This window comes from Haliaeetus albicilla, chromosome 23, assembly GCF_947461875.1.
Source record: "Haliaeetus albicilla chromosome 23, bHalAlb1.1, whole genome shotgun sequence".
In the NCBI taxonomy this organism is placed as follows: Eukaryota; Metazoa; Chordata; class Aves; order Accipitriformes; family Accipitridae; genus Haliaeetus; species Haliaeetus albicilla.
Window position 1 is genome coordinate 15,061,162 of NC_091505.1, and position 14,160 is coordinate 15,075,321.

The window sequence follows — 14,160 nt, forward strand, 5'->3', positions numbered from 1 at the left end:
AAGCTCGCAGCAGGGTGAGCGCCGTTCCAGCACCACAGCACTGCAGTGCAGGATGCAGGGTGGAGAAGGCATTGATGCCCTTGGACCTCTGCAAGGACCCTGTGCTCCAGCCCACACCTGGTCTTGACCCGGGATGAGCTGCCCGCTGAGCTGGGTTCGCACAGGGGGCTCAGCTCAGGGCCACCACGAGGGTGGCAGGGTGACAGCTGGGCATGCAGTGGGCGCTCCTGGCAGCAACCAAGGGCTGCTGTACTCCCCGAGGATCCCGTTGCAGGGGATGGCCCAGCATCCCTTTGTCCCAGCATGGGGAGGAGAGGGGCCATAGCTGTATCACAGGCTGGCCTTAGCGAGCAGCCTGCGCTGTCCCAGCCACCCCAGGGATGTGTTGCCTGAGCCCCTGAGGGGCACACGCTGCCCCCAGCTCAGCGCCATCCTCCAGCCCAGGGTGGCGCTGGCTTCACTGAGCAGCTAGGCTGCAGGCTGGCAGCAGCGGGAGGGTTAACGCCTGCTCGGGGACACTTAACCCTGCATGTCCCACCCCACGGCTTTGTCAGGGTCCCCCTCGTCCCCCTCCCTGCTACTTCCTGCCCAGCTGGGGCTGCTTGGTGCCAATCCGGCCCCACAGGAGCACGCTGCCAGATGCACAAAGAGGGCCTTTCTGCCACCAGGAACACAGAGGGAGTGGACTTTCGCCCTGGAAAACGGGGCCACAAAGGCCCTGGCCCAGGCGGAGGAATGTGTGGCTGTGCTCCAGCCCCATGTCAATGGCACTTGTGCTCAGAATACAAAAGGCGGTGAGGAAGCAGAGCCTCCGGGGCAGTGAAAGGCAGCCGGGCTCAGGGTGCATCCTGGGGTCCCTGCTCTCCGGCCAGCCTTCTCCTGCACCCTGAGTGCTGCCTGCACCCTCGCTGGACCCTGGCACTTGGTCACTGCGAGGGACTGTCTCAGGCAGTCCCTGAATAGTGCTGGCGCAGCAGTGTGGTGGCCACAGGGCTGCCCCTGGCCCCCTGAAATGCAGAGTGCCTGTGTGAGACACCCTGTGCAGCCAAGGCCATGCCACTCTGCAGGGGAGCATGCACCGTCCCACAGCAGAAGTGTTTGGAGGCTCCTGGCTCCCAGCCACCATGTCCGTAGCTCTTGTCTGCACGCACAGTCCTCGCTCTGCCAAGTACCTGACGTACAGTCCCATGAGCTGGGACAAAAAGAAGTCACAAGCTCTATTTGTCACCTCCTGGTGCCCTAGAAAGCTGTACCCAGCCTACAGGCTGGAGACCGGCCATGGGTTTGCTTGCTCTGCACCATCATCCACATGCCAAAGAGCCAGGATAGGAGTTCCCCGGCTCCCAGGAGATGCTGTCCCAGCAGCAGCTATTGCTCCCTGCCAGCAGCATCACTTCCCAAACAGACCCACCAGGCAGGGCCCTGCCCCTGCCCGCTCCTGCCTGGGGAAGCACGGGCAGCTGGTGTCACCAACAGCTAGTCACGTCCCTGATGGAGCCCCTTTGCTGTGTCTCTGCATGGTCATGTCCTGACACAGGAGGACCCAGGAGTCTGCGAGAGCTCAGACCTGCCACATCCTCCCTCTCCATGCCAGCACCCAGCTGAAGCCCAACAAGCACCCCAGGGAGGCATTGCCACGCTGCAGCTCACCCCAGAGCCCTCCAGCCTGCTGGGCCCCAGGCAGGAAGATGCAGCTTTGCCTTCCCTGCCTGTTCCCCTCCAAGATGAGGGTCCCGATGCACCCCACATCCTGCAGAGCTGGCTGCCACAGCACAGCAGAGCCAAGCGGTGGGACCAGGGCTCTGCCAGAGGGTGCCCAGTGCTGCAGGCTGTGGCCAGCTCCTGATTTCCCCTTCGCTTTGCACAGAGCTGAGACTGGAAACACCTCTGGGATTGTCTGGGCCAAGCCCTGCCCAAAGCAGGGTGCTGGGTGCCTTGTCCAGCTGAGGTCTGAGCATCCCCAGAGCTGGCAGCAAAGGGTGGCAGCCCCCATGGAGCAGGAGATGGGCCAAACAAAGCACAAGAGGTTTGCCCAGCAGTGACTCCTCCTGCCCCTGCATGGCCGGCTGGAGAGAGAAGCAGCACTTTGGTCGTTGGCGAGGAATCCACCCGGCTACAAGGGCTGAAGCTGGCAGGGGAGACATGGGTCTCCCCAGCAGCCAGACACAGCGTGTGCTGCACCAGCCTCCAGTGTCTGCCTCTTGCAGTGCCTGGCAGAGCAGGCACAAATTAGCAGCTTCATTAATAGCTCTTGATCACTATGAGTTTTATTTTGATGCGATAAAAACAAACCCACCTGGTCTGCAGGCTGCATCTTAGCGCAGCTCCCCTGCTGTGCTCTAGAGCCGGCTGCCCAGTCCCCAGGGAGATGGGTGCTCCAGTGCAGGGGTATTTTTGAGGGCATTTTATGGCCATTTGCTTTGATGTGACACTGGCTGCAGCACCAAGTGCTCCCCTCCTGTTTCATGGCATTTACAGCCGGAAGCACTTCCCCTGCCACAGCAACAATGCTGCCAGGCACCCAGCACTGCTGCGATGCAAGGAGGACCACACCACAGGCATTGGGGCTGGATGGGGCAGCAAAGGACATGGCACGAAGGTGCAGGGTTTAGTGGCAGAAAGCCTAGTGTCACCTGAAAAGTGCTATACTGGCATGACACTATTTTTCATGGCTGGAAAGTCAGGGAGCAGCCCCTCCAATCCACCCTCGGCCTCTCTCCGTGCTGCTCCCTCTATCCCAGGTCCGTAAAAGCAGTTGGGGTCACCTGGGCAGCCAAGCACACAGTCGTGCTTCCAAAAAGGTGTCACCATCTGCCTCGAAAACCAGTCTGCAGCCTGGGGGCTGCCCTGCCACAAGCACGCAATCCCAGAGAGGAGACTCCTGGACAGAGAGCACCTCCCTGTGATCCTCACATGCCTCCCAGGCACTCCCGTAATGGAGAGGAGCACCCTAAGAAGCATCACAAATGCATTACACTCCGCGTCCCCTCCCTGGCCTTTCACACTCAGTATGGGCAGAGAAAACCCTTTTTCCTTCTGCAAGAGCTTTCAGCTTGTGAGACTCCCCACCCATGTGCCCACACTGCTCAGGGTGCCTGCACAAGGGCAGCAGGAGGACATGCAGAGCTCCAGGTATCCACACAGGGATGGCATGGCCCCACATGGGCCCCTGCAGCTGCAGAGCATCCCCTGCCTTGCCCACTGCTCAGAAATGAGTCTGCAAAGATCCACCCGTGCTACACTACTCAATTTACCATCTAACACAAGTGAAGCATCCTCTCACTTTAGCCATCAAAAGCATCTTCTCCTGTGGGCTACAGAGCTGCTGCCTGCCCTGCACAGCTCTGGGTAGCTGGGAATCCTTCCCCAGGAACCCCAAAAGCAGTGAGGGCAGCCCTGGTGCTGCCCTGCTCTGGCATTGCAACATTGGCAGCAGCTCTGTAGGTATAACTCACATTTCCCATGCTCTCAAGTTCACTGTAGTTTAATACCCGTTAATATTTGTCCAAGTCACCTGAAGAGGATGGGGCAACAGCCCCAGGAGCATCCTGCTCAAGAGCTGGCACGGGGGAGCAGGATGACAGAGGGACTGACTTCAAGCAGCGGGCACTCACGCAGGAGCACGGACTGAGCACAAGTGTCCTGAGCGACCTGGGGTGGCAGGGAAACGGGCTTACCCAGAACAGATGTGTCCTGACCAAGCAACAGCAGCTCCATACACACTGCTAGGGCTGGATCACTTCAGCTTTACCTGCCTTTTTGTTTCTCCCTGCTTTACTCCAACATGGCAGGGCACCAGCAATGGTGACAGCAGAGCCAGCAGGCTGCGGGACAGTCATGGAAGACCAAGGACCACCATGGTCTTAATGTATGAGTGCCCAAGCTGTCAGCTTTTGGGAAGCAGCTGCCCACCAGGTCTAGACATGCCTCTGTTGTCAGGTCTGTGGGGCAGAGCATCCTCCAGAGCTCTGGTCCTTGGGGCACCAAGGGGAGCCCAGCAGTGGGAGCAGCTGCCCCAAGAGCAGGAGCACTCTGCACAGGGTGGGTTGGTGCTGGCTGTGCCATGGGCTCTGGCACAGAGGGAGCATGGGTCACTGCTGGGCTCCAGAGCCCACTTGTGATATCCCACCACCCAGGAGGCTCTGATGCTCCTCTGCGTACTCTGATCCCATGGGCCATGGCAGCATGTCTCAGTCTCTCTGCTTCAGTTTGCTGGCCTGTCCAAGGAGAGGCTGGCAGCCAGCTGCAACTGCTGGGCACCCTGATGGGCAGCAGGGATGGGTGTGGAGGTATGGGCAGCCTGTCAGCCCCACTCTTGGCCCTGAGGAAGGGCCATCGGTGAGAAGCAGAGCCCAGCAGATGCGTCTCTGCGTGGGGGTGGGCTCACTGTGGGGCAAGTGGTTTGCTGGAATCATGCAAGTTTAACCAAAAGGGCAGCTGGAGAAATCCAGAAGAGAGCTGTTTTGGGCTTGCCTTTGACTCCATGGTCAACTGCCAGCATCCTACGAGCCCTGTGCCCTGGGCTCAGCAGGCTGCTGCCCTTCACTCCCTACTATGAGCACAGGCTCTGTCACCTCTCACCACAGCTTACACCGGCCTTGTGCTGCCCACAGCACCTGCAAACCTCCACACTGAATACTACCAAGCAGACTGTGATGCTGGTGCTGGTGCAGCCACCTTCCAGCAGCCTGGGCTGAGATCATTCCTGCCTTCAATATTGGGGCAATCAGTCCATCAACAGCTCCCAGGGCTGGAAGAAGGCTGCCCAACTTTGCTGGCAGCCTGGCCAGTGCCAGCCTCCTCCCATACACCCTCTGCCATGCCATCAGCTATGCTGAGGTTCTGAAGGTCTCCTTCATTCCTGTGCAGTTTCCAGGCTGTTGAGCAGGGCTGCAGCTCTTCGCAACAGCTTCAGGTGCAATTTTGTGTGCGCCTCTGATGTGCAGACTCATGCCTGTGTCCACTGCCCATACATGTCCCCTTCTCCCCTGCACCACGCTTGGGGACACAGCACTGGAAGAGGGCTGCACCCTCATATAAAGTCCCTGTGACCAAGTCCCTGGCAGGTTGGTCCCCTGTGGACCATGTCCAGTTCAGGCATTGCTCCTGTGATTTCCTTTAGGAAGTTTATTGAGAACACCTCCATTCCCATGGTTAATTCCCCCCCACCCCCCGCACCATGCTCAATGTAAATGTCTTTGCAGGTGGTTTACATGCATTTGCTCTTATGCCAACACAATCTTTTAGCATAAATAATTCCTTTCTTTATCTAGAGTAAACACTGCTATATTTACAGATATCAATCATATCACTTCCACTTGTGTTTTGCTAGTTGCAGCACTTCCAGCTCTCCCAGTCTCACAAGATGGGGCCCTCCAACCCTCCCCAGGCTCAGGTCTGGCTTCCCCTCTATTCCAGTATGAACACCTTTCCTAGCACCGAGACCTGTGCTCCCAGTGCCCTGCATGATGCCCTACACTCCCTCCACACCTGCACATGGGCGAGCCTGGGCACCTGGGCACGGCACTGCAGGAGGGGTCCCCACCTCTCCCCACACCCAGGTGCTGGCCCTGGGCTGCAGCCCTGTGCACTGGAAGCACCAGCTCCATTCCTGGCTCCCATGTGCTCTGCTGCTGGCCTCTCCCTACCCACAATGAGAAGGTTTTGCTTCCCGGCGCTGGGAAAGGCTCTCAGCAGTGACTAATTAAAAAGCAGCCCTGACTTTGCTAGGGTGGCTGGCAGTACCCAGGTGGGCTCCCTTCCCCAGGTTAGCATCAGCAGGGCACTTGCTCGCAGCCGCAGCATCCTGGGGCACAGCTGGCACCTACCTTCAGAGTGGTGGGAGAGGGTGAGCAGGCTGACACAGGAGGCACCGATGCCAGAGCCGAAGACAGTGATCCGCAATGGATCTCCCCCAAAGAAGGCGATGTTCTCGCTAACCCAGCGCAGCGCCTGTATCTGGTCCAGCAGCCCGTAATTGCCCTTGGCAGCCTGGTCCCCCGTGCTCAGGAACCCTGTGGGCCAAGGGGAGCCCTGTTAGGGATGTGGAAGCAGGGGGTGTTCTGACCTCCCACCTCCCTTCCCCATGCCTAGGGGAGCTACTATAGTCCCACTATAGCATGAGACCTCACTACCAAGAGAGTCCTGTGAGCTCTAAGCTGGAGCAGGGACATCACCAAGCTCCAGCCACCCTCTGCACAGCACAGAGGGGTGAAGGGCTGTGAGTGCAGCTGCAAGCTCCAGAGACCCTCTCCAGCCAACTGCAAGCAGTGACAGAGTCATGGGCACAAAGCCCTGTCCTATCCTGATCACCACCTGTGCTAATAACAAGTCAAGACATCTCACACATGCTCCAAGAAAAGCTGAGAAAGCACCAGTGGCTGCAGGCAGGCTGAGTGTATGCACAGCCAATGCTTTCCATGGACTAGCATGGCCTGGAGGAGGCTCTATAAATGTAAGGAGGTGGGCTGGGCAGAGAGGAACCAACTGCAGCTTAAAATACAAAGGCTTTTGGTGAGAAAGATGCTGAGAAATGCTTCCAATAGCAAAGGGAACACCCAAGATAAGCTATCAGTGTTTTGTTTGCTTTGACTCAAAGCAGGAAGCCAAAACCATGGTCCTGAGGTAAAACCCAGGCGGGTAACCCCAGAAGGCAGGTAGCAGTGCTGACACTGCTCTGGCTCTAGAGGTGCTCTGGCTTGGCACACTGCAGCACTTCAATGGAGATGACAATGGCACCGTTTAAGTCTTATTTCATATTGTGATTTATGTCTCTTAAATTTGAACTTATCCATCTTAAAGGCCTGATTTTTAATACTGAAAGGTCTTGAATAGGCTTGTTTTTACTGAAAAGCCTATTTTCTACCAGGTAACTGCCATCTTCCCCAAGAGACTATGAGGTCTGGAGGCCGTCAAGAGGGATGCGCTGCCCCTGGTACATGCTGGGAGCCCAGCTGCTTGGGGAGAGTGCCATGCTGGGTTGGATGGCTAGGAAGAGAACCGGCCCTGCCAGGAGCTTGGCTGGGAAGGAGCCCTCCCCAAACATCTGCACCCCTTGTTCTCCCTGCTGCTAAGGGATACAGCAGTGATGTTCCAGGCAAATCTCTTGTGTCCCAGCCCCCTGGGGTTTCTGCTGCAGCAGGCAGGGGACTGCACTGCCTTTTGACCCTGTGTCCCCATTTTGCCTCTCTAGGTTACCAGTGCTCGTGAAAATGAGACTGCCATCATCCTCTATACAGCACCCAACACTCTTCAATGACCCTCTTTGCAGACAGCCAGGCCATGGTGGGTGGCTGTGGGGGTCCCAGCAGCTCACCTGGCTTGGAGGCAGCCTGTGCCTGGGGAGGGAGAGCTGCCAGGTCCCCAGGGGCAGCCAGGCAGTACCCACTGGCAGCTCACCGTTCTGAGCCCTCTCAGGAGGAGATGCTGGGTAAACACATTTATTATTTGTTTAACCACAGACCAATATTTGCTTTCAGCTAAGCCAGGTTGTGTAAATGAGCCTCGGGGGGCCAGTGCCAGGAGCCAGACAGCACTGCGACTGCCCACTGGGGCACTGCCATGTGCCACCCCACTTGGTGGCCAGGGTGGAGGGCAGAGGCAGTGCATGCAGTGCAGCCCCCATCCCAGCAGGCCCCATGCCCCCCACTGCCCCCTTCCCAGCTGGTTCAAGCTCGGTCAGCCATGGGGGCTTGCCCCACTGCCTGGCCGTGCTGGTGGCACAGTGCACGCTGGCCAGCCCATACCAAGCACTCCAACGCGGTAGTTCAGGGTGATGACAATCACGTTCCCGTAGCTGGCCAGGACGCTGCCGTCTATCATGTTCCCCGTGCCCTCCATGTATGAGCCGCCATGGATATACACCATCACCGGCTTGGCCCCACTGTCGCGGATGTCTGGAAGGAGAGGCAGTTAAACACAGGACCCCGCTGACGGCCACAGCACCCTGCCCAACAGGCAGACCAAGGACGAGGGCAATGCCAGCTGCCAGGACTGGGGAGGGGGCTTAGAAGCCAAACCCAGAGCTCTCCCGGGGGCCATAGCATGGACCCCCAAAGCTGACCACCACTGAACCAACCCTGCCAGCCCCTCTCCAGGTGGCAGCAGCTGTCCCCACACTGCTGTCCCCTTGGGGTGTCTTAGCACATGTGGGAGAGATGCTGGCTGGACCTGGCTGTTCTTCCCCAGGGCCGGGCTCTGGCCGCGTGTGGGAGCCAGACCAGTGACATCTCTGTTGCAAGTGGGAGTTGCAGAGTCCAGCCCCGGGATGCAGCCCCATGTCCCATCTTTGGCTGGACCCAAGCCCTTGGCTCCAGGGAGTCCTGGAAGCTGGCATTGTGGGGGGGGCAGGGATGGAGGTGTGCAGGACCTGGAAGGCAGGGGGGCACTGGTGGGTGCTCCAACGTCTGACTCTCCAACCCCCCCCTTCCCATCCCCCTGGGAAGGCAGAAACCTGCCGGCTGCCTGGATATGAACCCATGGCACCCCAGTGCCCAGACACAGACATGGTGATGAGGCAGACAGTGTGTGCACGTATGCGTGTCAGGGAGGTGAGCACGGCGTCCGGACGAGGACAGGGCATGAGGCGTGGAGTGAGGATGGGGAATGGGACCCCAAGGGCCGGGTAGGAAGGTCTGCGGGAGCCTAGGGGACAGAGAGCAGCCACACTCCCTCTCTCAACTGGCCCTGTCCAGGGGACGTCCTGCCCCTTCTGCTCCAGTGGCTTGAGATCCCTCATGGAGCCGAGCTGGGGCACAAGGGAAGAAAACCTGTGCTCGGCTCCTGGTATATCTCACCCACATTACATGGAAGAGGCGGTTGCACCCATCGGGTGACAGTGCCATGTCCTACATGCCTGTGGTGCCCAGCCCTCTCCTGGGCTGGCAAGCCAGCATTGATGGACTTTGCCTTCCCTGGTGCTCACCTGTACCCAGCACCTTGCTTGGGTGGGCTGTCCCAGCGAGCTGCTGCTCCCTGCCTTCCTCCCTCACTGGTGTACCGTGCTGTCCTGGCAGCCAGCCCCCGCCACGGTCCCCACGGGGCTGGGACTCCCAGGGCACAGCCACACCAACTCAGCAGGGATGCCTGGCTGGTGTGGACATGCTCCCTCACACCCACCTAATCCCTGCCCATGTCCACTCCTCTCTGTGTCTTGCCCATCACAGGAGGCTGCAGGGCAGGCTGATTGGTACCTCTGGCCACCCCCACCTCCAGCTGTGGCCACCAGCATGGCTAAGGGCGGCCTCCCTTCCATATAGAAAACCTCTTCCCTCCAGGAGAATGAGGATATGGCAAAACCTATGCCAGCTCTTCTATCGCCAGGATGCAGTGAGGCAAATGCACAGACCTGTGGAGCAAAAAGCACTCGCAGCTCCTCCAGGACAGACATTGCCCATGCAGCAGAACTATGGCAGGACAACTCTTCCCAGGGCCACCTTCTTGAAATGTGAAGGGCAGGAACATCGGTGCCTGTGCCCATGTCCTCTCCTTCCTGCCACATGCTCCCACCGACACACAAAGGGACATCCTTGCAGAAGAATGGCAGCAATGTGCAGAGATGTACCAGGGAATAAAAGGCTCCTAATTGCTGCAGCACATTTTAGTGTGTGGGGATTTAGCACAGTCAAGTCACTTAGGCTGAATGCCAGTTTACGCCCTGGTACAAGAGATCCTGGGGCACAGGTTAGTGGGAGAAAACAATGGGGTTTTAGTACTGCCAAGGAAAAAGCTTTTCATCTGTTTCCCAGATCCTAAATGCCATCTACCAGGCTGTGCTCGAGCTGCCCTGGGACTCCTGCACACCATGAGGTTTTACTGTCCCTAGCACATTAGGGCTGCACTCTGGCCAACCATTCCTCCTGCCTCCTCTTCACATCCCTGCAGCCAAACACACTGACTCCATACCCTGCAGATGAACAACCTCATTTTACTAAAAATAGCTTATTCTGCAGTTTGCTTAGCCCTGGTGTACACCTAGAATCACATCTGTTTGAAAGCCCACCCGCTCTGCCTCGGCTGGTGCTGATGCTCTGGTTGCAAGCAAGACCTCGCTCGTGTTGGGCGGTGAAGGAGACAACAGAAACCATGTCTGAGCAGATCTCGGGTCTCCTGGGCATAGCCAGGTACCCTGCAGGTGCCAAGCTGCTGGCATGGCCTCCCTGTGGTGGTGCCCACAGTGGAGCCGGGCAAGGGTGGAGGGGGAGGTTGCTGGCTCCCAGTTGCATGTCACCGACTCTGGAGGGATGAGGCTGGAGGTGGGATGTGACCGGGCTCGGGGTGAAATGGGCCCAGGTGCCCGAGGGCTCCTCTCCTCCCAAGCTGCCATGCTTCCTCCCTGCCCTCGCTCAAGCAGAGCGGGAGCAAACTTCTCCTGAAGCAAAAAACCCCCATGAGCTTCCCCCCGTCCTGAGGAAGGGAAGGGCCTGGGTGCCCTGCACAGCCGGCCAGCCTGCCCCCCACCCCGCGCAGCTGCCTGGCACAGCAGACGGACACACACAGGGCTCCCTGGGGATGGCAGCGGATGGCGGGCAAACGGAGTTGCTTTGCGTGTCATGCAGTGGCAGCCTCGAGCACAGAAATACCTTCGTCTTCATCACCGTCATTATCCGCTAAGTCCTCGCCCTGTTTCTTAGCGCTGGCTCCTAGGGACCAAACACGAGGAGACAGAACAAAAAGGAAAACAAGAGGAAACAAAAACAAAACAAAACAAAAAAAACCAAACCAAAACAAAAAAAAACAAAAGAGAATTCAAAAATAGCATGATAGCAGAGACGGTGGGGCCAGGCCTGCACCCCACAGCACTGCTGGCTACTCACACTGCACCTCTCCCAGAGCCAGGGTGGCACAGGGCACGGGCAGGACTGCCCTGGGAGCTGCGCCAGGATGCCGCTTCACCTGGACCCCTTCCCAGATCCTCCCCAGGGAGCACCGGGGCGGCAGGGAGGAGGACAGCATGCCTGGGGCAGCATCAGCACCAGTGGCAGACCAGCCTCTCAAAGCACTCGCAGATCCTCCTGCATCCCAGCCTGGCCCTCGCCTGCACACGCACCCTTGGCTCCCTGCGCCAGGGCAAGGCTCCGTCTCCTACCACCCAGGTGCGAGCAGGAGCCCTGCTCCCAGCTCTGCTGCCACTGGGGGCAACTGTCCCCTGCCACCAGCAGAACCCAGGTGAGGGGTTGCCCTGGGTGGCCACTGACCACCAGCTGGGATCCTGCCCATCACCCCCACGCGGTGCATGGCCCCTTATTGTGCCTGGCATGGCTAGGCCGCAAACCACCAATGCCACAGCACGAGACCACCACAGCACACTGCAGGGAGCCATCATGACGAGTGCTTCCCTGCACTGATAGGTTCCCTCCTTTACCAACTGCCTTCTTAAAAGACTAGTTGCATGGTTCACCAACGATTGCAAAGGCACCAACCAGCTTGCCCTGACCAAGGCAGAACCCTAAAAATATCAGTTTCTGTAATGTCCTGAACTCCTTCCAGTCATTGCATGGCCCTTAGCAAACCCATGGTGCCAGGGCATGGGCCAGGCCAGCAGTCCCAGCCCTGAGCTGTGGGATGCTGTTGCGGATAGTGTGTGCTGAGCATAGCACTTCCCAAACTGCATGCAGCTGGTGTGAGCCAGGAGAGGTGGCCTGTGGGCTGGCAGGGAGCAGACACAGTGCAGATCTGTACCAAGACCCCATTGCTGCAAAGGGCTGCGTGCCTTTGTGGGCACAAAGCCCAGTGGTGCCATCCCTGCGCCCTGCAGCCCTGAATTTCAGGAAGAGGCTGTGCTCTCCTTATCCCCTTAGAGCTGCAGACCAGCACCTGTGGTTGTCTGCTCCCTAATGCCTGCACCAAAAAAGCTCCCTGGGTGACAGTGACCTCAGGGTTGACAGCAGGGTTTCCCCTGAGCAGACCTGCTCACACTGAGCCCATGCTGCCCAGTGACTTCCCCCAGGCATGCAGGGCTCTGAAGTCCCGCCAGGCACCCTGCTGATCCCAAGGCTCTGCTGCTGTCACCAGCTGGCCCCACCACCACCACAGCAAGGGTTCTGCACGGCCTCCAGCAAGGCTTCTGCAAGTGAGGGACAGCCCTGTGGCTGGCTGAAACTATGACAAGGTGAGGAGTTGTCCTCACTGCCACTCTGGGAGTGGGATCCCACAGGTGACACAGGTAGAGGATAACAGAGATGGCGGCATGGAGGGGGGCAGGATTTTAATTTAAAAGGAATTTGTGATGGGGGAGTGAGAGGTCTGAAATGGCCATGGGGCAGCTCCATCAGGGCAAGAGCCTTGCACACCTTAAGCAGCCATGACCTGCTGGAGAAAGTCTGGAGGAACAATGACCAGAAGTCTACAAAAATCCAGCAGACAAGAAAAGTTTGCAGGAGGCTGGGTCACGTGAATCCAGGAGTAGAGGAGTGATGGGAGCTACAGCAGCATCCCAACACATGAAAGGCCACTGCAAGGTGGTGAGGTGGAAGAGCAACTCCCTCTCCACTGCACAGAGCACAGGCAGCCCCAGAACTACATGAGGCAGGCTGAACCTGGACAAGAAGAAAATCTTCCTGGAAGAAAGGGCAGGAAAGCACTGGAAGAGGTGGCCTGGGGAGGTGTTTAAGACCAGGTGAGATACACTGCCAGGAAGAGGTGAGGTAGAGCTGCCCCTGCCCAGGGCAGGGATGGGTCGGCTGTCTCCAGAGCCATCCTGATTTTCTCTGAGTCGGAGTTCACCTCCTGACCTACCCCCTCCATGCCTCAGCCCTGCCTCCTCACCTCCTGCTTTGCCACCCAGCCATCCCCTGAGCGTCTCACATAATTCTGTTTTCACCCAACACCACCCCCATCCCTGCCATCTCTCACCCCAGCACCCCAGCCCCAGCATCCCCCCTTCCTGCTGCATTCTTCCTGCGCGCTCCTTCCCCAGCCCACCCCCCAGCTGCACATTTGGCCAGGTGTGTGCAGCTGCCCAGCCTGTTTGCAGGAGCCTGCAAGCTCGACCTACTGCATCTTCATTAGGAAGAGCTGCTAGCCCAGAAAGCACTTAAATGACAAAGTATTCATGCAATATTTGCTAACTGGTGCTTGCGCCAACCTCCTTGGTACTGCTCAGGGATAGGGATTTTTCTCTAATGAAGACCACAGGCAGTGAGCCTTCATCCGCATCATGCTTCGGAGCTGGGAAGCTGATCACAGGCAGCTGGAGATCCCTTTCCACTGCCAAGGGCCCTGGTGCTGTTAAAGCCGCGGGACCAGCTGGGGTGCAGCCTTCCACCCTGATCTCCTTCAGGGGACAAAGGTCTCCATGCAGACAGGGATGGAGGAACCATCTACGAGGAGCTGTCAGGCTGTAAGAGAGGGCAGCGGACAACATCCCTGTTATCTGAGCAACTGTCCTGGCTGAGCAGGGAGGGATCCGGCTGGAGACTGCTGCCCTGGAGCTTAGGGATTGCTGGGACAAGCCTAAAGCAACCTGAGCTTCACCCACTGCAGAAGGGACAGTAGAAAGCAGTGCTGGGAAGCTAAGCAAAGCAGGAGCGTGTTAATGCAGGCCAGGGGGAAGGGGAACAGCAGTGGCACGTGTGTGGCAGATGCAAAGCACGAGCCGTCCCCATTGGCAGGAAGGTGCCAGGGTGGCTGGGGTTATGGCGAACACAGGCTGCTGTGGCCAAGTGGGCTTTTTGCCTCTCGCTATGTTGTTCACCTCCACAACAACCCACCAATGCCCCACAGCTCATGAGAGCAGTTACAGATTCACTTCCCTCACCCATCCCTTGCACTTTGCTCCATTACCTCCCTCCACTGGTTATTGCCATGTTCAAGGACACCCATCCCAGGAGATCTTCTGCACTGGCAAAGGCCACCACACAGAGCCCCATAGCACCTACTCTCATAGGGATGGCTTTAAGCTTGTGGATTCACAGCTGGAAGAGCCAAAAGGACTCATGGCTCTTACTCTCCTTAGCCATCAAAAACTCCTTCCACTCACCCAGTGTGAATGTCTGTTGTGCCGCTTCACTTTAAGCTGACTGCGAAGTGACATTGTTCAGGCCGATAGGAAGGATGCATATGCTCTTATCTGAAGGCTCTAGGAAGGTTCAAGCTCAAGTTCAGTAAAAAATAAAATCACTTTCCCTGAAACAGGGGCATCCATGCCAGATTTATGCCATC

General features: G+C 58.0%; 1 protein-coding gene across 4 annotated transcripts in view; it reads right to left on the reverse strand.

Moving 5' to 3' along the window:
• The window catches only part of NLGN3 (neuroligin 3), a 42,702-nt gene that overhangs the window by 4,037 nt on the left and 24,505 nt on the right, over positions 1-14,160 (reverse strand). For 2 of the 4 annotated variants that reach the window (XM_069811322.1, XM_069811323.1), the window contains 3 exons: positions 10,581-10,640; positions 7,746-7,895; positions 5,829-6,014 (listed from right to left, as the gene is read on the reverse strand). In XM_069811322.1, the coding sequence (XP_069667423.1) occupies positions 5,829-6,014; positions 7,746-7,895; positions 10,581-10,640 (396 nt within the window). The remainder of the gene's footprint in view (positions 1-5,828; positions 6,015-7,745; positions 7,896-10,580; positions 10,641-14,160) is intronic. The other 2 variants (XM_069811324.1, XM_069811325.1) reach the window with 1 other exon arrangement.